Source organism: Alnus glutinosa, chromosome 4 (genome assembly GCF_958979055.1).
Source record: "Alnus glutinosa chromosome 4, dhAlnGlut1.1, whole genome shotgun sequence".
Classification (NCBI taxonomy): domain Eukaryota; kingdom Viridiplantae; phylum Streptophyta; class Magnoliopsida; order Fagales; family Betulaceae; genus Alnus; species Alnus glutinosa.
Genome location: NC_084889.1, coordinates 32,863,435 through 32,888,661, shown reverse-complemented (window position 1 = coordinate 32,888,661; position 25,227 = coordinate 32,863,435). Strand labels below are relative to the sequence as shown.

Genomic DNA, 25,227 nt, shown 5'->3' with positions numbered 1-25,227 from the left:
AATAAAATAAATATTAAAAATTATATTTTTATCTCATAACTACTTCATTTTTTGGTGTGGTCCCATAGTATTTAGTGCATGAAAATTAATTAATTTTTATTAAAAACCACATTAAATAGGCCTAGCAGGAATGAGAGGCTATGAATATAATTAACCATACCAATAGCCACGTATAATTAATGGTGTGTTTGTTTCGTATAAAAAGTTGAATAAAGTTGAATAATATTCAACTTTTTTCAAAAATAAATCATATTTTATTTAACTTTTTCAAATTTTTTCAAATTTTATCTCACAAAGTCAAACCTCGTAATTTGCGCAATATATTCGAATAGTATTCGTATTCAACACCCAAACGGACCATAAACTCCTCACCAAGCTGCCACCTCTTCACTCACTCTGCCCACGATTCCGCCACGTCAATCCCCAAACTCAGTTTCCTTCATACAGCCACCGGCCCACCGCCACAGAAAGTACCCCTCACATCCCCAAAATACCCTCCTTTATGGTCACTAATTCAGCACCCAGACCAAGGGTACCCAAGTAAATTTCATGTAATCCAGCCTCACTTTTTTGAACTCAACCGCCCGACCCGCTCTAGAACCAAAAGAACAAACACTCCATAAGGACCAGAACCCTCCAGCACACTCTCGTACTTGTCGCTCACTCTCTTTCTATTCTTCTAGTCTTCACTCGAGTTTGCCTGAATCTTCCCAAATCTCTCTCTCTCTTTCGCAGAATCACTATAAATTCTAGCTTCATCTTTCCAAACCCATCTCAGATTTGCATACGCCAAGCGCTCAAACAGTTTCACAAGCTCTGATCAATCAAACCAAAAGGCGACAGTTTTTCTTGTTGTGAGGAAATGGCGGCCAAGACCGGAAAGGCTATAGGCATTGACCTGGGCACGACCTACAGCTGCGTAGGAGCGTGGGTGAACGACCGCGTCGAGATCATCCCGAACGACCAAGGCAACCGCACCACCCCGTCCTACGTGGCATTCACAGATACGGAGCGTCTGGTAGGCGACGCGGCGAAGAACCAGGTGGCGATGAACCCGGGGAACACCGTGTTCGACGCCAAGAGACTCATCGGTCGGAGATTCTCCGACCCTTCGGTACAGAACGACATGAAGCTTTGGCCCTTCAAGGTGATCCCTGGCCCCGGCGACAAGCCCATGATCGTGGTCAGGTACAAGGGCGAGGAGAAACAGTTCTCGCCGGAAGAGATATCCGCCATGATTTTGACGAAGATGAGGGAGATCGCCGAGGCTTTTCTGGGTCAGACCATAAACAACGCGGTGGTCACGGTCCCGGCGTACTTCAACGACTCGCAGAGGCAGGCTACGAAGGACGCTGGGGTCATTGCGGGGCTCAACGTGTTGAGAATGATCAACGAGCCCACCGCGGCGGCTATCGCTTATGGGCTCGACAAGAAGGCGTCGAGGAGAGGCGAGCACAACGTGCTCATCTTCGACCTCGGCGGCGGAACTTTCGATGTCTCTTTGTTGGCGATCGAGGAGGGTATCTTTGAGGTTAAGGCTACGGCCGGTGATACCCATCTTGGCGGTGAAGATTTTGATAACAGGTTGGTCAACCACTTTGTTGCAGAATTTCGTAGGAAGCACAAGAAGGATATCAGCGGCAATGCGAGAGCGTTGAGGAGGCTGAGGACGGCGTGCGAGAGAGCCAAGAGGGCTTTGTCTTCAACCTCCCAGACGACGATTGAGATTGATTCTCTGTACGAAGGGATTGACTTTTACGCGACCATCACGAGGGCGAGGTTCGAGGAGTTGAACATTGACTTGTTCATGAAGTGCACGGAGACGGTGGAGAAGTGCCTGCGCGACGCCAAGATCGATAAGAGCAAGGTCGACGAGGTGGTTCTAGTGGGCGGGTCGACCCGGATTCCCAAAATCCAGCAGCTTTTGCAGGACTTCTTCAATGGAAAAGAGCTTTGCAAGAGTATTAACCCCGACGAAGCCGTCGCTTACGGCGCCGCAGTTCAGGCCGCTATTTTAACCGGCGAGGGAAGTGAGAAAGTCCAGGACTTGTTGTTGCTCGACGTGACGCCGTTAAGTCTCGGGCTTGAGACAGCTGGCGGCGTTATGACGACGTTGATTCCCAGAAACACGACTATTCCCACGAAGAAGGAGCAGATTTTCTCGACTTATTCCGACAATCAGCCTGGCGTTTTGATTCAAGTCTACGAGGGAGAGCGAGCCCGGACAAAGGACAACAATCTTCTCGGCAAATTCGAGCTCACCGGTATTCCTCCGGCGCCGAGAGGCGTCCCTCAGATCAACGTTTGCTTCGATATTGACGCTAATGGGATTCTGAACGTCTCGGCGGAGGACAAGACCGCCGGGGTGAAGAACAAGATCACTATAACCAACGACAAGGGGAGGTTGAGCAAGGAGGAGATTGAGAAGATGGTGCACGAGGCGGAGAGGTACAAGCAAGAGGACGAGGAGGTGAAGAAGAAAGTGGAGGCAAAGAACGCGCTGGAGAACTACGCGTATAACATGAGGAGCACTGTGCGGGACGAGAAGATTGCCGGGAAGTTGGACCCTGCGGACAAGGAGAAGATCGAGAAGGCGGTGAGCGAGGCGATAGAGTGGCTGGACAGGAACCAGCTTGCAGAGGTTGACGAGCTTGAGGACAAGATGAAGGAGTTGGAGGGGATTTGCGGTCCTATTATTGCGAAGATGTATCAGGGCGGCGGCGGCGGCGGCGGAGATGTGCCAATGGGTGGTGGCATGCCTGGTGGTGGCTATGGTAGCGGGCCTACTGGGTCAGCTTCTGGAGCTGGGCCTAAGATTGAGGAGGTTGATTGAGGTTGAAGCCTGAGGATATGGAAGAAGGCTTTTGGATGTTTTATTTTGGTTTTTTGTTTTTGTTTTTGTTTTTAATGTACCTTTTGTAATTAAGCTGAGGTTTTCAGGTTATAGTCTTATAAATAAAACTGTTCGAGTGTTGGTATTAATTCAGTGTTTAATAGAATTAGCAAAGTATATATATATATTTTTTAATCTTTTGGACGAAAAAATTGAGATTTTGTCCTACATTTTTATTAATTCAGTATTTAACAAAGGTCCTTCAAAATTGAATTGGAAGGACTTCATAGCATGTGAGAATTATATCTAATGTTATTTCTACCTATATTTTTAAGTGCTTTGAGAATATATGTTAATTTAATAAATTGAATTAAAAGAATTAATTTGGACCAATTTTTTTTATTATTATATTATTTCGTAAATTAAAAATAGAGAATTTTGTATCAAAATTCGGTAACCCGACCCGGCCTAGCCCATTCCAATCACCCACACTCCCAAAAGTCAGAAAAAGTTTTGGATAAGAACGTCTCGATTATGCGCCAAACTCCCGGCGTGGAAGTCTCAAACTATCACCCAATACGCCATGGCTGGGATTACCAGCAGCTTTCCCTTCAAGCCACTCCTGACCCGGACGAGCACCAAAACGACACTTTCACCACTCGAATCCAAGCTCTTCGGAGTCCGCCTCCTCTGCTACCCTTATGCCATCAAGTCGAACTCCAGCTCCGTCTCCTCAAATCTCACTGGCTCCATCACCGCCCGCTACGGCGGCGGTTTCCGGCCCTCCGGCTCCGGAAATTCCAAGCGTTTCCGGAAGAGCGACTCCGATGAAGATCAAGCTCTTGATATCTCCACCATTAGGTACTTACGGTTATATGTGTGTGTGTGTGTGTGTGGTGATGTTAGATTGAATTGAGATTGAAGCTGGGTTGTTTGGTTTTGAATAGGTCAGATAAAGTGAGGCTAATTGATGACAAGCAGAATATGGTGAGTGGGTTTCTATTTGGTTTTTTGTTGTGTATGTTCGCTTGGTGGCTGAGAAACTGCGGGAAAGCGGGGGAAATTGCCAAATATGATCTTTTATGGAGCTTTTAAGCGTAATGATAGTTCTTGATTACTGAGCTTATGCGATGGTTGGGAGGTTGATTTTGTTGTATTCGTAGGTAGGAGTGGTGCCTAAAAGTGAGGCTATTCAAATGGCTGTGGATGCTGAGCTTGATCTGGTATTTTCTACTCTTACTTGAACTTAATTCTTTGCTTGTTGAACAAATAATTTTATTGGCTGAAAGCTGTGGAATTTTGTTTTTGTTTTTGCGTTTAAATTAAGATTTTGATGTTTTAGCTCGATGTTGTGGTCACAGCTTTATTGAATGACCAATTTTTATGGGTGGCAAGACTCATGTGTCATGACCATGAGTTTCAATGTGCTCGTGTTAAGTGTATGTTTATGACGGCGTGTCTCAAGGATCATTGTTAATAATTTGAATTTTGGATGAGTTAATGGTTGAAGAACTATTGCATCTTTTTTTTTTTTTTTTTTTAATAATTAGAATTATTATTTATTTTTTATAATTGAGGCAATGGTTCTTGTTCAGTTTCAGGGATGTTAGGCGTTTGGGTAATTGGGTTGCTATTGTTTCGTTTTATGAAATGCCTATGTTCTTATTAATTTAACCAATGAGCTATGGCTCAAATGACAATTCCTTCTCCTATAGAACATGGTGGAGGGTGAGGTTGTTTGCTCTCAACCATTGGTTTTTTATAGAAATTATTGGCTAAAACATGAATGAGGATAGTGAAATCCATCACGAGTTACGACTAGGATTCACATGTAATGGCATCTCCATGTCTATGATGGAATATTGCTTGATAATAGATTCTCATTTCATCTTTGTGGCATGCATCAGCCGATCAGGTCATGCTTGGCCTCCAATATTAAGTTCCGGTTTACTTGTCTTCAGTATAAATGTACTGAAACTTAAATAACTCTGTAGAACGGAAACCTCTAAGTTGGTATAGGAACCATGAACTAGGTATTCTTGTTTACTTATTGAAATCTGGAGTCCAATGTCATCGTCAAGGAGTTAATTTCCTCCAGAAACCCATACTTCTGGTCAGCTAATTTACTGAATGTAACACACAACAGTCAAGGAATACGGTTTCAAGTTATGTTCAATGTGTTGCTTTAACTGTAGGAGAATGGAGGTTTTCTTTTTGAGCTCCTGGAGGGTCATATGTTATATGGATATTGCTATTCATTTCTGCAAGAACTAATTTCTACTTGCATCTTTTGCAGGTTATATTATCCCCAGATGCAGATCCTCCGGTTCTCAAAATAATGGATTACAAGTACGATGTCTTTTGCTATATATTTTTGGAAGAAGCATTATATTTTATCTTTGTTTTTATTTTTTTAAGAAAGACTTAATTCTGCTTTTATATATCCGCCATGTGTGTTTATGGTTCATCTATAGTTCAGAAGGATATTGACCAACTTATCAAAAAAAAAAAAAAGGACATTGACCAATATGTCAAGTGTTAAGCAGTAAATGAAAATAGGAAGCCTTATATCTACATGATGGGTGATTTATGGTTTGCTAAAAAACCAATAGCCTCCATTAGTGTAGATAATTGGAAGATTCCCTTCTCTGTTCACATGAAATATAAATATTCCAAGGGCATGTATGCTCTGTGGGCCATGATTTCTCTGCCCTGTTCTTATGGTGGGAAGAAGAATTTTCCATTTGTTGCTTGGAATTGCAAGGAAAAAAATAACAGTAATATAGGAAGGGCAAAACTTAAAAAATGGAAGAGTATTACCCTTGGACTCAGATGGCATGTCTTAGTTATCACTTTCGAAGAAATGACTCTTCAAATTTCTATACATATATTTTAATTCGATTATTACCTCTATTTTTTTTTTCCCTATTATGTTTATCTTGAGGGTTATTGGACATTAAAGCCTCTTAATATTTATCTTTGATCTCTTTTCAGTAAATATAAATATGAACAGCAAAAGAAGAAAAGAGAACAGCAGAAGAAAAGTGCTGGTGAATGTCTTCCCTAATTAGAGTTTGCTGATTTTCTCTGATTTATGTTTCTCAGATTTCAGAAAAGTTATTGACCTAAGTGTGCTCTTAAATGCTAGCCAATCGTATGGACTTGAAGGAGCTCAAAATGGGGTATGTGTTGTCAGTTTCATTTATGATTCTTTCAGTTATATCTTTCTTTAATTTCTTTTTTTAGTGGTTGCTCACTAAGGTCTGTATTTATCAATAATGTTGAATATCTTTTATAAGATCAATAGTATTCAATATTCTAATGGTTTTATATATGCAGTTCTATTTCATGAAAATTCTAAAATCACATTTTCACCATGATTGTCTAGTTATCTAATTTTAATCAGAACACCAAAAAGTCATGGCTAGAATTATGTCATGCGAAAAGGTTTATTACTATGAAGGAAAGGTTCATCTAAGGTGGGTGGATACTGCGCCCTATCTTCGTTTTGGATTTTAGTTAGAGTGAGATATCTTAAAGGTATAAATGCCACTCACATGATGACATGCTTCAATTCACATAACGCCTCCTTGTAATCTATCCCACATGTTTGAGTAAAGCCTTTAGCTACTAGCCTGACATTTTCTTCCTTCCTCCAATAAAGCTTCCCTTCCCTTCACGCAGTCTCAGTCTCATATCTAATTAGAGAGATTGAGATGGGGAGACTCATTGATTCTTACTTAACGTACTAGGACTGAAACTCATAATTTGTTAAATGAATTTCTTTGCAGTTACAACATCGATCAACACGACTATTCTGTGCGTTTGAAAGCTGCAAGGAAGTTTTTGAACGATGGTGACAAGGTTGCTGGAATTTTCTTATGATGTTAGTGTATGGCTATATATATTAAGATTATCTTGATGATATGAACAGTTTGAGATATCAAATCATGCAGGTTAAGATTATAGTGAACCTGAAAGGTCGTGAAAACGAGTTCAGGAATATGGCCATTGAGCTTATTAGACGATTCCAGAATGATGTTGGGGAGGTACTCATAATATAGGTTTATATTCTGTCTTTTCTTTTCTTTTTTTGAAGTGGGCATATATTCTAGTCAAACAGTTTGACTATTATGTTTAGTTTGGAAATCTTTAATGTCTGAAATTCCTGAAATAGGCAAGACCATGTCTACCCATCTCGGCTGTCTACTTCAAGTGGGAACTAATTCAAAGTTGCTTTCAACTACAGTGCCTTTTGGCTGTGAAATTCTAAATAGATCAAATCGTTGATAACAATTAAGTTCTCATCAATTAGAGTTCTTTTCTTTTATTCTTTTTTGTAGATAGCCTGGTGGTGTTCAGATAGAAAATCCAGTACATTTATCTGAAATAGGATGTAACCTTGAGATTTCATTATGATTTGACCTTAGTTATACGATCGATGTAGTCAATTATTACTTACCTAATGTTGGTGCAACCCTATTGCACATACGGAGCACTAGGTGATCATTATTCAGCAATGGTTTCTTGTCTATAGTGTAATTTTATGAGTGCCTTATTTTGTTTTTTTCATGCTTCATACTGAAGCAATAATGCCCTTTGTGCAATTTGGTTCTGCTCCTGTTCCAGAGTTTCTTCCTTAACTTCCCACTGTCACAATATTGGAATCTGACTTTGGTGATTGGCATCAGCTTGCATCATATGTTGGGGATGTTTGGATACCTAGGAAGTCAAATAGTTCCATTTAGTTCAACCCCCCAACCCGCCCCCCCAAATAAAAAATAAAAAAATTGAAGGTTACCCATGTTGGAATGGAAACCTTGCAAAAGGCTGATGTGATGTGGTTTTCGCAAAACATTGGAAGATGAAATCCCAAAATGTGATTTTTTTTCAAATAAATGCTTGCCCACCATGTATTAAACAAATTTTAGCTGAAAGTAAACTCAGTAATAAGTGTTTATAGGCAAACTATGATGCACACATTTTCGAATGCTGTGCCAAATGAAATGGGCTTGTTCAGGTTCAAAAGAACATTCAATGGTGAAGTGATGGATAACTAGGGTTGGGTTGGTTTGATTGGCTGGGTCCAGTTTTCTTCAAAACCCTCCCTTTAACTCCTTCCTATTGTGCCTGGTTCTTTTTCTTGGGATATTTGCTGAAATTAAAATTTGATAGTGAGAAGGTTCCAGTTAGCCTGTTGGTATAGTTCCCAAGAGATTGTACTAGAGACCTAGTTTTGATTATTACTTTCACTAGGGTTGGGGGAATCTATTGGTAGCAGGTAGAGGCGTTTTTCATATTTTGGACCAATTAAAAACATAGTTGAGTAAATGTGGTTTTAAGAATATTTTGTGTGTGACCTTGAGCAGTCTTCTTTTGTTTGGACGTTTTGGTTTACTTCTCTCTCATGATTCTCTCCTGAGTAATGCTACTCCTCAAACTCATTTATTATATTTAATTCACACCGGTTGATGTAACGTGTTTTAAGTGACAGATATTTTTTGCTTTTTAAAGTTACTGACATGAGAATACACTTAAAATATGTTACATCAGCCGGTATGAAATGAATGTGAAGAATAACATTAATTTTCTCTCCTAGATTCAGATATCTTTAACCCACTATCTTTATCTCTTTTTGTTTTTGCCGTTGTACTGTAATTTTGGTTACATATTTTTGAGGTTATTGTAATTTCTGTATCCCCTGTTTGGTTGATATGCAGCTTGCAACAGAGGAGGCGAAAAACTTACGTGACAGGAACATGTTCATAGTTTTGGTTCCAAATAAGGCTATTCAACAAAAAGCTCAAGAAGCACCAAAGAAAAGAGATAAGTCAGCAGTAGATGAAGTCTCGGCTAGTGTCTGAGTGCGTTTGAAAGTTTCTTGTGGGGTTTTAGAGATAGAACAGTTACTATGCGATCTTCATTTTTATTCTTCAGCTAGATTGGGGATCAAAGAAATCGTGTATAGCATTATTAATTGTAGCAACATTATGGTTTTTAATCATAGAAGCTGCCTTTTCAGTCTGGTATAAATTTGGAAGTGAAGCAGTTCGGTTTTGTTTGAGTGTCGGGTTCGGAGCGTGTTAAGGCATGGGTATAAGATTATATAGGTCAATTATAACACGACCCATTTAATTAAACAGGTTAGACTCTTTAATTCTAACCCGCTAATTTTGTGTTGAGTTCATATCGAGTTTGTGGTTCGTATAAAAAATTGCTAGTCCTAAATATTGCGTGTTATGTTCAGGTCATGTTGAAGCATCTGTATAAGATTATATAGGTCTATTTTAACTTGGATTCATTTAATTAAACGAGTCAGATTTTTTTGTTATAATTTGTTAATTTCGAGTTGGATTTGCGGGTCATGTAAAAAATAGCGAGCTTTAAGGCAGAGGGACACCAGTAGGATGTGAAATATATGAGCAATGCTATACATCTCAAAAAATTTCTACAAATTTTGGTTCCCAAATGATGTGTCACAATTTCATGTGATATATTATTTTGAGAAATGTGTTACAATCTCATGGGATTGTGACACATCATTGGATTGTGACACATCATTTGGAAACAAAATTTTGGAAAGTCTAACATTTCTCGAAATATATATATGCAGTTCATTTTATGTTGACATTGTTCATTTCGCTAATTTTTGGTGGTATCAATTTCAGTATAAAAGCAATTTGCACTTCTGCAGCTGTGGCTATATTTTGATAGTTGCCATTGTTCATGAATAATTCTGCAAGGAGAATACGTCTGCAGGGGAATGAGATTGATTTTTTTTTTTCTTTTTTTTTTTTTCTATCTTGTTTTCCTCTTGTATTTTTCGAAGTATTTCTCTGGTTAATCCTGTTGGAGCTTCTTTGAAGGCTAGAGGTCTTTCATGTCAATGAGCTGCTGTAATTTATGTTTTTAAAGTTTGGCTCCATCTTGGCTCATTACCAGAGTGACGCGGATCAATAAATGGTAGAACACTAGATTGTGTTGGTGTTAATGGATAATCATTCCTTTGGGTGAATACAGATGATCAGGATCCCCATAATTGGAGTTTCATTTCAATTGCTTTCTACTGTAATCGGGCAGGTGATTGTGAGAGGCCTCGATAAATTCTTACCTGAGTAGGGAGCCTACCTGCTCAAGCAAATGTTCGGGCAATAGAACCCCATCGACAGAAAATAAAAAGCAAATGAACAGTAAAATAATAATAATAATAATAAATAAAATAATATAATATAAAAAGGGCATTTCACAAGACATTTGTGTTTTAGATTGGTCCGACATACCTTGAAGGAATATGAATAATGATTTTTTTAAACTTTTTCACAACCCCTGGACACATTGGGTGGGACCCATACACGAGATCCACATGCATGGGTCCACCCAATGTGTATGGATTGACAGGATTATGCGAGAGTTGTGTGGGTTGGGTTATAAGGGAATCACTCCCCGAAAGAATATATAGTCAACCATTTTCACAGTTTGTTCAGGATCTGCAGAAGTAGCTCATAATTAGTCTACTTTCACATCATGAAAAATGTATGTTCAGGCACGCCTCATTAATCCTTTCCTTACCAGGGCTAACCTAACTTCATTTTTACAGTATCGTACCCTTTTTTTTCTTTCTTTTTTCGAGAAACCTGGGAACTAGAAAAATACTTAGTTTGTTCTTTAGGATACAGTTATATTTATTTGACTACTGGTATTTAAATTGACGTAGACATAGCACTAGGGCTGAAAAGCCGGTTACGGTTGCCGGTTTTGTCCAAAAACCGGTAACCGTAACCGGCTGGGCGGTTAGCAAATTTTTGCTAACCGCCTCCGCCAACCGCCTAGGCGGTTGGCGGTTTTCGAATAACCGCCGGTTGGCGGTTATAACCGGCAACCGGTTTTCCTTTTTTTTTTTTTTTTTTTTTTTTTTTTTGTTGTTTTGTTTTCTTTTTTAGCTATTGGACCTGTTTTGTTTTGAACCTTTTTTTTTTACTAGTTTTCTATTATGCAATTTGTTAAGATCCCTACATTCACAATATCAAAAAATCAAACCATATTCAAATAGTTCATAGTCCACACACCCACACTCACAATATGGTTTGATTCACAACATCAAAAAATCAAACCATATTCAAATAATCCATAGTCCATAGTCTACAAGTCCACTCACCCACACTCACAATATTGTTTGATTTACAACATCAAAAAATCAAACCATATTCAAATAATCCATAGTCCATTGTCTACAAGTCCACTCACCCACACTCACAACATAAAAAAAAAAAAAAAAAAAACCATATCAGTCGTCTGTCGTCATTGAATGAGAATGTTGATTCTTAGGCCCATCTACAATAGAAAAAGTTTGAGTTAAATAAATAAATAATGAAAAGTAAATGAAATGAATTTATAAATAACTAATTCATAAAAATTTACCAGGTTCATCATAGCTTTCCATAAAGTCCTGAAACACTTCCTCATAGATCATTGGGCGATTCTTCAACCAGTCTTGTGTGCAAATCAAAGCCTCAACGGTAAGCGGAGACAATGAACTCCTAAAGGTATCCAATACACGTCCTCCGTTGCTAAAGGCAGACTCAGAGGCAACGGTGGAAATAGGGATGGCCAATACATCACGAGCTATGGCTGCGAGAGTAGGATATTTTGGTGTATTAACCTTCCACCAATTTAAGATGTCAAAATCTATAATATTTGCTTCACACCCATCCAACAAATATTGATCCACATCCGACCTACATTCCAAGTCATTCTCTGCGACAAGGTGTTGGGAAAACATATTCCTATATTGTGTCTCTTTATCTCCATCACCACAAATAGGATTGACATCTACTCTTCTTGTATCTTCAACAATGTTAGATGACTCCCCTACTCCCCTCCCATGAAACTTATTGTATTGCTCAATTAAACGATTCAGGAGGTCTCTCACTTTTGCCTCTATTTGATCCGCCCACATAGGCCCATTACATTTTTTCAACCAAAACACCAATGCCTTCATCTTGTTGCGTGGATCAAGAACAAAACCAACATACAACATTAAATTGATCATATCCATAGTCCCCCAATACTTTTCATATTTTTGTTTCATACTAAAACTCACAGAACTCAAGACCTCATCTTCACTGAGACAACCATCATTCAAAGTATTTTGAATAATACAAAGTTGCAAAAAATATGAATTGGAAGTGACATGAGTTGAACCAGAGAACTTCAATGTAGCTTCATAAAAAGTTTGCAAAAATGTCGCAAATGCCCTAGCATTTTCCCAATCAATAGGTTGAGGAACAACAAAATGATTATGCTCATCCTCCCCCAATAGGTCAAAAGCTCTTTGGTACTTCTCAGCAGTGGTCAACATCAAATATGTAGAGTTCCATCTAGTTGGAACATCTAAACACACCATGTTTTTACATTTAATTTTTTCCCGCTCTATACACTCTTTAAACTTTGACATCCTCTCCGGTGAAGACCTCACATATCTCACTGCGTTCCTTATATTAGTAACACAGTCACCTAAGTCTTTCAAGCCTTCATGCACAACAAGGTTTAAAATATGAGCGGCACAACGCATGTGAAGAAAATCTCCTCCTAAAACAGTATCACTCTTGTTCTTCATCCTCTTTCTCATATACTCAATCCCCACATCATTGGCTGAGGCATTATCGACTGTAATAGTGAACACACTATCAATCCCCCACTGAGTCAATGCACTCTCTATCATTCTTCCAATAGTTTCACCCCTATGATTGGGAATTTGGTTAAACTTGAGAATTTTTTTATGAATCGTCCAATCAGAGTCTATGAAGCTAGCGGTAACACACATGTAGTTTATATTTTGCAGGGATGTCCATGTATCGGTAGTGATGCATACCCTTTTACCGCTCAAAAAAGTCCTCAACCTAAGCTTTTCTTCTTCATACAATTTCAAACAATCTTTTTGTAAAGTGATACGACATGGCACTTTGAACCTAGGTTCAATTCCATTTATCAATTCCCTAAACCCATCACTCTCCACATGCCTAAAAGGCAGCTCACTTTTGATGAAATACCGAACAATCAAATTTCTTATATTGTTTGAATCATACTTCATGAATCCAATTTGGTTACCACTACCACCTTCTACCGGTTTCTTGAATGACATTTGCAACATTGTTTGGTTTTTGGGTAGTCTTGAATCTTTTGATTTCTTAAGTGGAGAGTCTGGGCAATTATAGGTAAGGTGGAGCATCATGGCTGAAGTGCCATTCCTCTTATAATGACACCCTATTAACCTATTGCAATAGTTGCACATAGCTTTAGGGTTTTCCTTATCGATCGGTTCCACTTTTTTAAAGTGACTCCACACAATGGATTGATTCACAGGTGGTTTTTTACATTGTGACTGTTGGGAATTGGAAGGTGTGGGGCTTTCAATATTTGCAGTGGAAGGTGTTTCAGAATTGGCATCTACCATAATAGGGGTGGTTGCATCACTCAAAGTGTCTGACATCTGTTATTAGATAAACAATAAAATTTATTTAACCAAAAGGAATAAGAATCACACCTCAAAACAAAAGAAATATCATCTCAAATAAAGCAATCGAAGTCCGAGTTTATCATCAATGAACCAATAATCAATAACCAATAACCAATAACCAGTAATTAGTTTAACTAGAATAAATTAAAAATAATCGAAGAAGATCATTGCTAAACTTGCATACATATTCTTGTTGAAGGAATTCTGTTTGTGGTTCATTTGTGGTGCTTCCTACCCCCTCCTTATGATTTGTTTGAAGAAGATCCCAAGCTTATTTTCCCTTATTGTCCCTCATTGCATGAGCAAAATGAATATCCAGGTACCATTTATTTCAAATTGTCTGTACTGTTCATGGAGTCAGAAATGGAGTACTAGTAGCATTTTCAATTCAATATAGTCCATTGTTAATGAGATCACACCTGAGTTTCATCTACATCATTTCACTAGCTTTTCTGATGACTGTAGTTGAAAGGTTAAGTATGCCTTGAAATACTATGCAGGATGAATGGAATAATTTTGTTTCTTTGTATTGCCTTTGTGACATGAGATTCATATGTTATGATCCCTAAATTCTGCTTCTTTTCCAACTAAGAAATAAGGAAGCAAAGAAAAAAAAACAACCAGAAATATAATGTGCGGTTCCAGTGAAAGGAGTTAAAAAGAACATTTCAATAAAACTTTTATTACTTATAAAAAAAAAAGGAGTTAAAAAGAACATTATAACAAATTGGTTTGGGCAGTCTCTAGTTCATGTTTGCGAGCTTTCCTTTCTTTTACACTATTATAATGGAGTTAAATGGAGAATTCGGTGTACGTTTTGAGCTTCTAATTTCCTGTTGTACTGCTATCACAGTCCCAGGATGTTATCTTGCTTCTGCTTTGAGAAAAAAAAAAAAAAAAACCAGTTTTTTTCTCCCATCCACCACTCTTTCCTCGCTCCCTCAGCCCAAACAAAAAGAACAAAAGCTGTAGCATCATTCACTTTCCCTAATTAGTTTATTATCATCAATGAACCAGTAATTAGTTTAACTCTCAAATCAATTTCCCATTCTCGATCAATATTCTTATACAAAGGAAGAATTCCAAATAAATCAAAACAGAAACTAAAACAAAAACAAACCAAGACAGAAACTAAAACAAATCAAACAAATCAAAACAAATCAAAACAATAATAAGTACCTCGGAGGCTCGGAGAGTCAGTGGAGAGTGGAGACCGAGTGAGGAGTGACCGAATGAGACCACTGAGAGGCTGAGACAGTGAGACGGCGCGTCGGGCGCGAGACGAGAGTCGCCGCAGGGTCGGGAGAAAGGAGAGACGGCGCTGAAATGCTGAATCGTGCGCACTGCTAGTGTAGGGTTATGGTGAATGAAAACGGCGCCGTTTTGGTGTTTAACACCAAAACGGCGTCGTTTTATATATAAAATTTTTTTAAAAAAATATATATATAATAGAAAGCCGGTTATCGGTTATAACCGGTAACCGGCTTTCTTAAAACCGCTAACCGCCTTTTTAAGGCGGTTACCGGTTACCGGTTACCGGTTTTTAGACGGTTTCAACGGTTATCCGGTTATCCGGTTAACGGTTATGGACGGTTAGCGGTTAGCGGGCGGTTATTGCGGGCGGTTATTTTCACCCCTACATAGCACCATTTAACAGTTTGAACTCTACTATGGACTTAGGGGACGATAAGGACATATAATAGTCACTGAACCCTTTTAAATGTGTGTTTTTATGCTTTATATGAAGTTATTGGGGCCTATATAGGTTAACAGATGCATGTGAATTGTGATTGAGCCTTTAGCAATAATATCCAAAGATACACTACATTTATTCTAAAAATTTACTTATTGAAATACTTTCATACATCAAAAGTTTTGGGGATGACAAATGCTATATACTAAATTTTCAATTTATTTTTATTTTATTGAGTTGATATGTTAGAGCATCTCCAGCAATAAACTCTAAAATAGTTGTTGAAAAAGTACAACTTTCTGCTTTAACTACTTTTTTTTTTCTTTTTTTCTTTTTTTTTTTATTTATTTATATTCTCTCCAACAGATTCTCTATTATATTCTCTATTTTCATTTAAATATTATTTCTCAATTTTTTTTTTTTCTTTTCCTCCTTTTCCCTTCTTGCTCGGTTTCTCCATAGACTTCTTCCCTTCACTCGGTTCTTCCTTCCCTTTCTTTCTTGTTTTCCTTTCCTCTCTTTCGTTCAAAAGACACACAGAGAGAGACGAAGCGAGAGCACGGAGAGAGAGATTGAGTGAGGGAGGAAAACGAGAGAGAGATTGTGAGATGAGGGAGATCGGTTGTTGATTTATGAGAAGGCCCGTCCACCGGGGCCACCACGACCACCCGATCATCACCACCACCCATATTGGTACTGCGCACAACAATATGTTGACAAATGTCTCGGCGATCGAAGGCCGCCTCAGAAACTCCACCACATCGAAGAATGACTCCTCCATTTTATCGGAAATTAGCAACGAAATGAGACCCGATCTATACGGAGCATTGACGAGAGAAAGAGAGAGAGCTTGGGAGGAATTTATCTTTCTTGTTATCCAGTGATTTCTAAGAAATTTTTAGTAGGTAATTTCTTGAGATTCTACTTTTAATTATTGTTTATTTATGATGATTTTGGCTGGTTGTTCATGGCCGATTGTTCTTAGCTGGTTGCGGTGATGATTTTGGTTGATTCCGAGAATGCGTTTTGGTTGTTTACGGTGATGAGGGAGAGAAAACACCAGTTTGTTGCGGTGATGATTTTGGTTGTTCTAGAATATGGGTTTCGGTTGATTTTGTTTGATTCTTTTATTTGTTGATCGATAAACAGTGAACATGCAATATTATCTATTCACTATTCATATGATAAGAAAAAATGTTAGAGTGGCTATTCTATTGAAAAAAGAAAGAAAAAAAGCATCACAGTAGTCAATAGTCATCGACTCATCAGCTCCTTAATGTTTTAAAAAAATAAAAAAATAAAAAACAATTGAACACGTCAATTGGGTCACAAGTATTTGGTGCACCAGCATGTCAGAGAAGACTGAAGTCACGAACCGGAATTCTTTTCATTTCACTTCCATGTTTCAATTTCCTCCAAATTTTTTTCCTCTCCTCCTCTCCCACGCTGCTCCCTCCCCCTGCTCACCTTCGGCCTCCGCCCACTACCACCCACCAGCAACCGCTGTCAACCGGCACCACCGTGCGCCGTGCACTTCCTTTTGGTCAGAGGGCAGATTGCGCTGTACACCGACTCCCAAAAGCACCGTGCGACGCCGAGCCCACAGCCAACCGTACACGACCGGCAAACTACCTCACGCTGACTGACAACGAACCACCGTCTCCCTGAAGGCTCCCATTCTTGTACCAAGTAGGCTTCCACTCTTGACGCTTGTTGTTACCTTAGGTTTTCGGGTATTTCGGGTTTTGGTTTCAGTATTTTTCATTTCAGATCTGATGGTTCTTTTCATTTTTTAATTTACTGCAGCCTGCAAGGCCAGGGGATCCAACCAACCACGCCCACGGCCACTTGCAGCCTTTAAGCCTAAGATGAATAACACGAAGAATGTCTTGGATTCATGATTTTGGGAATAATCAGGTAACACTCTTTAAAACCCAGCACTCTCTCCCTGATCAAGTAAATCTGGTTATAAATTATAATTAAAATCGCAAATAGGGACTGATTTTCTTAAGTCCTTTGATACTTCTTTAACTAAGCCTATAGTGTAGTTTTAGAGCAATCTGCTCTAGCTATTTAGAGCTTTATGCTCTAGTTTCTTTTATGAATGAAGATTGAAATTTTCTCAAAAATAAAGTTCAATGAAGCTTTTCTAATTTTAAATAACGTGACAATTATATGTACATCTTAGATTTTTATATACTTAATTATTAGATTTGTAAAATCTAATCTCACCATCAATAGAAGCAAAAATAGAGAGGCGCCACTAATCTTTATTTACTGCTTTCAAAACTGGCCTTAACATCTTCTTCCTATTTGCTGCAGCTAATACTTCGTGCGGGTGCAACCATGTCTGATGCAGATAAAAGGGCCCCAAACAAACCCTCTTCATCACCTCAGATTCGCTGGTCATGAACTCCTTAAGATGCTTTGCGAAGCACCCCATCATTTCTCTGATAGAATCGGACACCACGCTCAAAGAGCTGAAGCAAATCCACACCCAACTGCTACTAAACGGTCTTCTTAACGACCCTCACCCCCTGGGCCAATTCGTAGCCACCGCAGCCCTCAAAAACCCTGACAATCTTGATTATTCCAATCAAGTCCTGGACCAATGTGAGAACCCTACCCTCTTCGCCTTAAACTCTATGATTAGAGCCCACTGCAAAAGCTCAAACCCTCAAAAGAGTTTTCTCTTCTACAACAGAATTCTCCACTCTACTAACAATGTCTCACCCGATAACTACACCTTCAATTTCTTGGTTCGTACGTGCGCGCAGCTCGTGGCGAGCGAGACGGGTCCGTCTGTACATGGCGCGCTAATTAAACATGGGTTTCACCACGACCCGCATGTTCAAAGTGGGTTAATTTTCATGTACGCTGAATTGGGTTGCTTGAGCTCATGTCATCGGGTGTTCGGAGAAATTCCTGAGCCGGATTTAGTGTGTCAGACGGCTATGGTGAGCGCTTGTGCGAAATGCGGTGATGTTGGTTTTGCAAGGGAGCTGTTTGATGTAATGCCTCAAAGGGATCCCATTGCGTGGAATGCGATGATTGCAGGGTATGCGCAGAGTGGGAAGTCAAGGGAGGCATTGGATTTATTCAATTTGATGCAAATGATGGGTGTGAGGGTCAATGAGGTGTCTATGGTTTCGGTTTTATCCGCGTGTACCCACTTAGGTGCATTGGATCAAGGGAGATGGGCACACACATATATAGAGAGAAACAAGCTAAGGGTGACAGTGACGCTGGGGACTGCACTGATTGACATGTATGCGAAATGTGGAAACGTAAATAAGGCCATGGAAGTTTTCTGGGGAATGAAGGAAAAAAATGTGTATACTTGGACTAGTGTCATGGGTGGGCTAGCTATGAATGGATTTGGTGAGAAGTGCCTCAAACTTTTTTCCCTCATGAAACAAGAAGGGGTTCAGCCCAATGAGGTCACTTTTGTTTCTGTTCTTAGAGGTTGTAGTGTGGTTGGACTGGTTAAAGAAGGTCGTGAGCATTTTGAGTCAATGAGCAAAGTGTATGGTATTGAGCCTCAGCTCGAGCATTATGGATGCATGGTGGATTTATATGGTCGAGCTGGCCGCTTACATGAAGCCTTAAACTTCATAAATAACATGCCTGTGAAGCCTCATTCTGGTGCTTGGGGAGCTTTGCTAAATGCTTGTAGAATGCATAAAAATATGGAACTGGGTGAACTTGCCTCAAGAAAGATAGTGGAGCTGGAGGCCAAGAATCATGGTGCTTACGTGCTCCTGTCGAATATGTATGCTGATTCCAAGAACTGGGAAGGGGTTAGTAGTGTGCGAGAGATTATGAAAGCCAAAGGTGTGAGAAAGCTCCCTGGTTGTAGTGTTATAGAGGTTGATGGTGAAGTTCATGAGTTCATTGTTGGGGATAAGACCCACCCTAGGCATGACGAAATTGAGATGATGTTGGCAGAGATCTCGAAGCGGCTGAAACTATCAGGTTATGTGGCTAACACCAACCCTGTGCTGTTTGATATAGAAGAGGAAGAGAAAGAGGATGCTTTGTATAAACATAGTGAGAAGGTAGCGATTGCTTATGGTTTGATCACTTTGAAGGAAGGTGTGCCCATTAGGATTGTCAAGAACCTTAGGGTTTGTTGGGATTGTCATGAAGTAACAAAAATGATATCTAAAACTTTTGACAGAGAGATTATTGTGAGAGACAGGAATAGGTTTCACCATTTTAAAGACGGTGACTGTTCTTGTAAGGGTTATTGGTGAAATACCTCACTCACCTTCCTGTTCATTTGTTCAAAGGTATTTTATTTATTCTGTGACTGTCATGTCGTTTGTGATTTTTGTTTTGCCCAACTTCATAAATCAAAAGAGATCGATAATGTACTCACCTTTAAAGATTGATAAATTCTTTACTTCTATTCTTACTGATGTGAGATTACCACTCTTATATATGTAGGAATTCCATTTCCTTATTTTTTGACTTATCGATTGGAATTCTAAAGGCAACAAAGAAACCTCTACAAGAGATGTCTTCACTGGTAGTTATTGAGGTACCCCGTTTCAGCTCCTCCACAAGAGATGCGTTCAATTGACTTCAAATAATGATTGTTGTTCTCAGTCAAACTTGGCTATGCAATCCTATCAGTTACATTATTTGCAATTCTTTCTCCTTTCCATCCATCACCATCTTTCTTTTGTGATGTTTCAACCAAACACTCTTTTTATCTTCTACTCCACCATTTGAACGACTTTTAATCTTGCCACCAATCAACTTGTACAGATTTCTAAAAACTTCTTTATTACCCCCCCTAAAACACCTTGACTAACTTTCATAACTCCAACATTTTGTAGCCATGAGAACATTACCACCACCTTCATCTCACCATCTACTGCAGTGATCATTGTGTCCACGGAATTTTAGCTTTCGTGATTTTTCTTAACTCTTCTAAATAAATCTTAACTTTCTGCACCGGGACTGATAATGTCTCATCCTTTCTTGTCGAGACTTTGATCTTGACTGCTCCCTATGAAAATTCTTCCATGACTTTTTGGACATCACCACAAATGACCTTGTTTGGGAATTATTCATTGGTTTCTCGAACTTCTCTGTTTCCAACAGAATTGTTCTTACCTCTTTTGGTTCAAGTGTCTTCTTTTCAACTAACAATGTAGTCACAAGATTGAAGAATATCAAATGAAGATACAATCGATTAAAAGCATCCTTACTCGACGACCAAGTGTTACGATCCTAAGTGTCCCACATAGCTTAAGTGCAATCTTAATAATGTGTATATAAACTCTTGAACACCTTCTTCTTGAACGCCAGTTTTCAAGAGTGAGCTTTTGTATATATCTTCTCTAATTTTTTCCAGAAGTCTTAGGGAGAAATTTCATTCCACACCACTATGCTTCATCTCTGGGGCAAGAATTGAACGAATAATACTCAATGTCTTCATCTCAAGCCCTTCCCATTAATTATCACACATAGCGGTCAGCTTCTTCAACTTTACATATAATGCCCAATGATACCAAACAAGGGGTGGCCCGTGGCCGTGAGCCACCCTAGTATTTTTCTTTCTTTCTTGTGTTTTTATCTCTCTTTTCTTTCTCTCCAGAAACCCATAGTGCAGGTCAGCTAATTTACTGAATGTAATACACAACAGTCAAGGAATACGGTTTCAAGTTATGTTCAATGTGTTGCTTTCTCTGTAGGAGAATGGAGGTTTTCTTTTTGAGCTCCTGGAGTGACATATGTCATATGGATATTGCTATTCATTTCTGCAGGAACTTATTTCTACTTTCATCTTTTGCAGGTTATATTATCCCTTAATGCAGAAACTCCGGTTCTCAAAATAATGGATTACAAGTACGACGTCTTTTGCTATATATTTTTGGAAGAAGCATTATATTTTATCTTTTATTTTTTATTTTTGTGTCAACCTTACGAAATGAAAATAAGTGGATGTAATTCATGTGTGTTTATGGTTCATCTATAGTTCAGAAGGACATTGACCAACTTATCAAAAAACAAAAAAAGACATTGACTAATATATCAATTGTTAAGCAGTAAATGAAAATAGGAAGCCTTATATCTACATGATGGGTGATTTATGGTTAACTAAAAAACCAAGATAGCCTCCATTAGTGTAGATAATTGGAAGATTCTCTTCTCTGTTCACATGAAATATAAATATTCCAAGGGCATGTATGCTCTGTGGGCTATGATTTCTCTGCCCCGTTCCTATGGCGGGAAGAATTTTCCATTTGTTGTTTGGAATTGCAAGGAAAAAAATATTCTCTGATTTATGTTTCTCAGATTTCAGAAAAGTTATGACCTAAGTGTCCTCTTAAATGCTAGCCAATCGTATGGACTTGAAGGAGCTCAAAATGGGGTATGTGTTGTCAGTTTCATTTATGATTCTTTCAGTATTCTTTAATTTCTTTTTTAAGTGGTTGCTCACTAAGGTCTGTATTTATCAATAATATTGAATATCTTTTATAAGATCAGTAGTATTCAATATTATAATGGTTTTATATATGCGGTTCTATTTCATGAAAATTCTAGAAGCACATTTTTCGCCATGATTGTCTAGTTATCTAATTTTAATCAGAACACCAAAAAGTCTTGGCTGGAATTATGTCATGTGAAAAGGTTTATTACTATGAAGGAAAGGTTCATCTAAGGTGGGTGGATGCTGAGCCCTATCTTTGTTTTGTATTTTAGGTAGAGTGAGATACCTTAAAGGTATAAATGTCACTCACATGATGACATGCTCCAATTCACATAGCGCCTCCTTGTAATCTATCCCACATGTTTGAGTAAAGCCTTTAGCTACTAGCCTGACATTTTCTTCCTTCCTCCAATAAAGCTTCCCTTCATGCAGTCTCAGTCTCATCTAATTAGAGAGATTGAGATGGGGAGACTCATTGATTCTTACTTAACATACTAGGACTGAAACTCCTAATTTGTTAAATGAATTTCTTTGCAGTTACAACATCGATCAACATGACTATTCTGTGCGTTTGAAAGCTGCAAGGAAGTTTTTGAACGACGGGGACAAGGTTGCTGGAATTTTCTTATGATGTTAGTGTGTGGCTATATATATTAAGATTGTCTTGATGATATGAACAGCTTGAGATATCAAATCATGCAGGTTAAAATTATAGTGAACCTGAAAGGTCGTGAAAACGAGTTCAGGAATATGGGGCCATATGGCCATTGAGCTTATTAGACGATTCCAGAATGATGTTGGGGAGGTACTCATAATATAGGTTTATATTCTGTCTTTTCTTTTCTTTTTTTTTGAAGTGGGCATATATTCTAGTCAAACAGTTGACTATTATGTTTAGTTTGGAAATCTTTAATGTCTGAAATTCCTGAAATAGGCAAGACCATGTCTACCCATCTCGGCTGTCTACTTCTAGTGGGAACCAATTTAAAGTTGCTTTCAACTACATTGCCTTTTGGCTGTGAAATTCTAAATAGATCAAATTGCTTATAACCATTAAGTTCTCATCAATTAGAGTTCTTTTCTACTTATCAAAAAAAAAAAAAATTAGAGTTCTTTTCTTTTATTCTTTTTGGTAGATAGCCTGGTGGAGTTCAGATAGAAAATCCAGTACATTTATCTGAAATAGTATGTAACCTTGAGATTTCATTATGATTTGACCTTAGTTATAGGATCGATGCAGTCAATTATTACTTACCTAATGTTGGTGCAACCCTATTGCACATACGGAGCACTGGGTGATCATTATTCAGCGATGGTTTCTTGTCTATAGTGTAATTTTATGAGTGCCTTATTTTGTTTTTTTCATGCTTCATACTGAAGCAATAATGCCCTTTTTGTGCAATTTGGTTCTGCTCCTGATCCAGAGTTTCTTCCTTAACTCCCACTGTCACAATATTAGAATCCGACTTTGGTGATTGGCATCAGCTTGCATCATATATTGGGGATGTTTAGATATCTAGGAAGTCAAATAGTTCCATTTAGTTCAACACCCCCCCCCCCCAAAAAAAAAATAAAAATAAAAATAAAATTGAAGGATACCCATGTTGGAATGGAACCATTGCAAAAGGCTGATGTGGTGTGTTTTTCGCAAAACATTGGAAGATAAAATCCTAAAATGTGATTTTTTTTCAAATAAATGCTTGCCCACCATGTATTAAACAAGTTTTAGCTGAAAGTAAACTCAGTAATAAGTGTTTATAGGCAAACTATGATGCACACATTTTCGAATGCTGTGCCAAATGAAATGGGCTTGTTCATTTTCAGAAGAACATTCAATGGTGAAGTGATGGATAACTAGGGTTGGGTTGGTTTGATTGGCTGGGTCCAGTCTTCTTCAAAACCCTCCCTTTAACTCCTTCCTAACTGGAACCTTCTCATTGTCAAATTTTAATTTCAGCAACCCAAGGGATTGTACTAGAGACCGTGTTTTGATTATTACTTTCACTAGGGTTGGGGGAATCTATTGGTTGCAGCAGGACTGTCCCTGGGGTATAGGCGTTTTTCGCATTTTGGACCAATTAAAAACATAGTTGAGTAAATGTGGCTTAAAGGAATGTGGTTTTAAGAATTTTTTATCTGTGACCTTGAGCTGTCTTCTTTTGTTTGGACGTTTTTGGTTTACTTCTCTCTCATGATTCTCTCCCGAGTAATGCTACTTCTCAAACTCACCGGTTAATGGTGACGTGTTTTAAGTGACAAACACTTTTTTTTTTTTTTTTTAAGTTGCTGACATGAGAATACACTTAAAATATGTTACATTAGCCGATATGAAATGAGTGTGAAGAGTAGCGTTAATTTTTTCTCCTAGTAGGTTCAGATATCTTTAACCCACTATCTTTATCTCTTTTTGTTTTTGCCGTTGTACTGTAATTTTGGTTACATATTTTTGAGGTTATTGTAATTTCTGTATCCCCTGTTTGGTTGATATGCAGCTTGCAACAGAGGAGGCGAAAAACTTACGTGACAGGAACATGTTCATAGTTTTGGTTCCAAATAAGGCTATTCAACAAAAAGCTCAAGAAGCACCAAAGAAAAGAGATAAGTCAGCAGTAGATGAAGTCTCGGCTAGTGTCTGAGTGCGTTTGAAAGTTTCTTGTGGGGTTTTAGAGATAGAACAGTTACTATGCGATCTTCATTTTTATTCTTCAGCTAGATTGGGGATCCAAGAAATCGTGTATAGCATTATTAATTGTAGCAACATTATGGTTTTTAATCATAGAAGCTACATTTTCGGTCTAGTATAACCCGACCCATTTAATTAAACGGTAATTAAACAGGTTGACTCTTTAATTCTAACTCGCTAATTTTGTGTTTAGTTCGTATTAGGTTTGTGGTTTGTGGCAAAAATTGCTAGTCTTAAATATTGTGTATCATGTTTAGGTCATGTTGAAGCATGTATATAAAACTATATAAGTCTATTTTAACTTGATTTATTTAATTAAACGGGTCAGTTTTTATTTTTTATTTTTTATTTTTTATAATTCGTTAATTTCGAGTTAGATTTGTAGGTTATGTCAAAAATAGCGAGCCTTAAATTATGATCGGTAAAAAATGACTCAATGGTCTAACCATAGATCAACCACGAACTTCAAGGCAGAGGGATACCAGATGTGAAATATATATATGCAGTTCATTTAATGTCGCCTAAAAACAGCCTACATTTTTTGTGGTATCAATTTCAGTATAAAAGCAATTTGCACTTCTGCAGCTGTGGCTATATTTTGATAGTTGCCATTGTTCATGAATAATACTTCTGCAAGGAGAATACGTCTGCAGGGGAAGGAGATTGCTTCTTCTTTTTTTTTTTTTTTTTTTTTTTTTTTTTTTTTTTTTTTTTTTTTTTTTTTTTTTTTTTTTTTTTTTTTTTTTTCTTTTTTTTTTTTTTTTTTTTTTTTTTTTTTTTTTTTTTTTTTTTTTTTTATCTATCGTGTTTTCCTCTTGTATTCTTTGAAGTATTTCTTTGGTTAATCCTGTTGGAGCTTCTTTGAAGGCTAGAGGTCTTTCATGTCAATGGGCTGCTGTAATTTATGTTTTTACAGTTTGGCTCCATCTTGGCTTATTACCAGAGTGGCGTGGATCAATAAATGGTAGAACACTAGATTGTGTTGGTGTTAATGGATAATCATTCGTTTGGGTGAATACAGAGAATCGAGATCCCCATAATCGGGCAGGCGATTGTG

At 38.2% G+C, this 25,227-nt stretch overlaps 4 protein-coding genes and 1 pseudogene across 4 annotated transcripts; 4 read left to right on the top strand and 1 right to left on the bottom strand.

The window, feature by feature from the left end:
• Positions 1-665: 665 nt before the first annotated feature.
• Positions 666-2,980, top strand: LOC133865644 (heat shock 70 kDa protein). Its single transcript, XM_062302061.1, has one exon. It carries the CDS (start codon positions 863-865, stop codon positions 2,831-2,833), a length of 1,971 nt encoding a protein of 656 aa, XP_062158045.1. The 5' UTR covers positions 666-862; the 3' UTR covers positions 2,834-2,980.
• Positions 2,981-3,361: 381 nt separating this feature from the next.
• Positions 3,362-8,866, top strand: LOC133865647 (translation initiation factor IF3-4, chloroplastic). Its single transcript, XM_062302067.1, has 9 exons — positions 3,362-3,694; positions 3,781-3,820; positions 3,997-4,056; positions 5,130-5,182; positions 5,828-5,883; positions 5,982-6,015; positions 6,625-6,697; positions 6,790-6,882; positions 8,554-8,866. The coding sequence occupies exons 1-9, from the start codon at positions 3,417-3,419 to the stop codon at positions 8,695-8,697; spliced, it is 831 nt and encodes a 276-aa protein (XP_062158051.1). The 5' UTR covers positions 3,362-3,416; the 3' UTR covers positions 8,698-8,866.
• Positions 8,867-11,117: 2,251 nt separating this feature from the next.
• Positions 11,118-12,554, bottom strand: LOC133866340 (zinc finger BED domain-containing protein RICESLEEPER 2-like). Its single transcript, XM_062302858.1, has 4 exons — positions 11,934-12,554; positions 11,573-11,831; positions 11,252-11,461; positions 11,118-11,164 (listed from the first exon to the last, which is right to left on the bottom strand). Exons 1-4 carry the CDS (start codon positions 12,552-12,554, stop codon positions 11,118-11,120), a joined length of 1,137 nt encoding a protein of 378 aa, XP_062158842.1.
• A 3,844-nt stretch (positions 12,555-16,398) lies between these two features.
• LOC133865646 (putative pentatricopeptide repeat-containing protein At5g40405) lies at positions 16,399-19,463 on the top strand. The gene is made up of 3 exons (XM_062302066.1): positions 16,399-16,731; positions 16,849-16,959; positions 17,365-19,463. Exon 3 carries the CDS (start codon positions 17,451-17,453, stop codon positions 19,296-19,298), a length of 1,848 nt encoding a protein of 615 aa, XP_062158050.1. The 5' UTR covers positions 16,399-16,731; positions 16,849-16,959; positions 17,365-17,450; the 3' UTR covers positions 19,299-19,463.
• Positions 19,297-24,285, top strand: LOC133866339 (translation initiation factor IF3-4, chloroplastic-like; annotated as a pseudogene).
• The last annotated feature ends 942 nt before the right edge of the window (positions 24,286-25,227 follow it).

Excerpts from the sequence above, each read along its gene's own strand:
- LOC133865644 (XM_062302061.1), top strand. The coding sequence starts at position 863 with ATGGCGGCCAAGACCGGAAAGGCTATAGGCATTGACCTGGGCACGACC.
- LOC133865647 (XM_062302067.1), top strand. The coding sequence starts at position 3,417 with ATGGCTGGGATTACCAGCAGCTTTCCCTTCAAGCCACTCCTGACCCGG. Across the intron at positions 5,183-5,827 it reads CTCAAAATAATGGATTACAA|TAAATATAAATATGAACAGC; the intron begins GTACGATGTCTT and ends ATCTCTTTTCAG. Across the intron at positions 5,884-5,981 it reads ACAGCAGAAGAAAAGTGCTG|CCAATCGTATGGACTTGAAG; the intron begins GTGAATGTCTTC and ends CTTAAATGCTAG.
- LOC133866340 (XM_062302858.1), bottom strand. The coding sequence starts at position 12,554 with ATGATAGAGAGTGCATTGACTCAGTGGGGGATTGATAGTGTGTTCACT. Across the intron at positions 11,462-11,572 it reads CGCAGAGAATGACTTGGAAT|CCATAGCTCGTGATGTATTG; the intron begins GTAGGTCGGATG and ends CTACTCTCGCAG. Across the intron at positions 11,165-11,251 it reads GGAAAGCTATGATGAACCTG|ATGGGCCTAAGAATCAACAT; the intron begins GTAAATTTTTAT and ends TTTCTATTGTAG.
- LOC133865646 (XM_062302066.1), top strand. The coding sequence starts at position 17,451 with ATGAACTCCTTAAGATGCTTTGCGAAGCACCCCATCATTTCTCTGATA.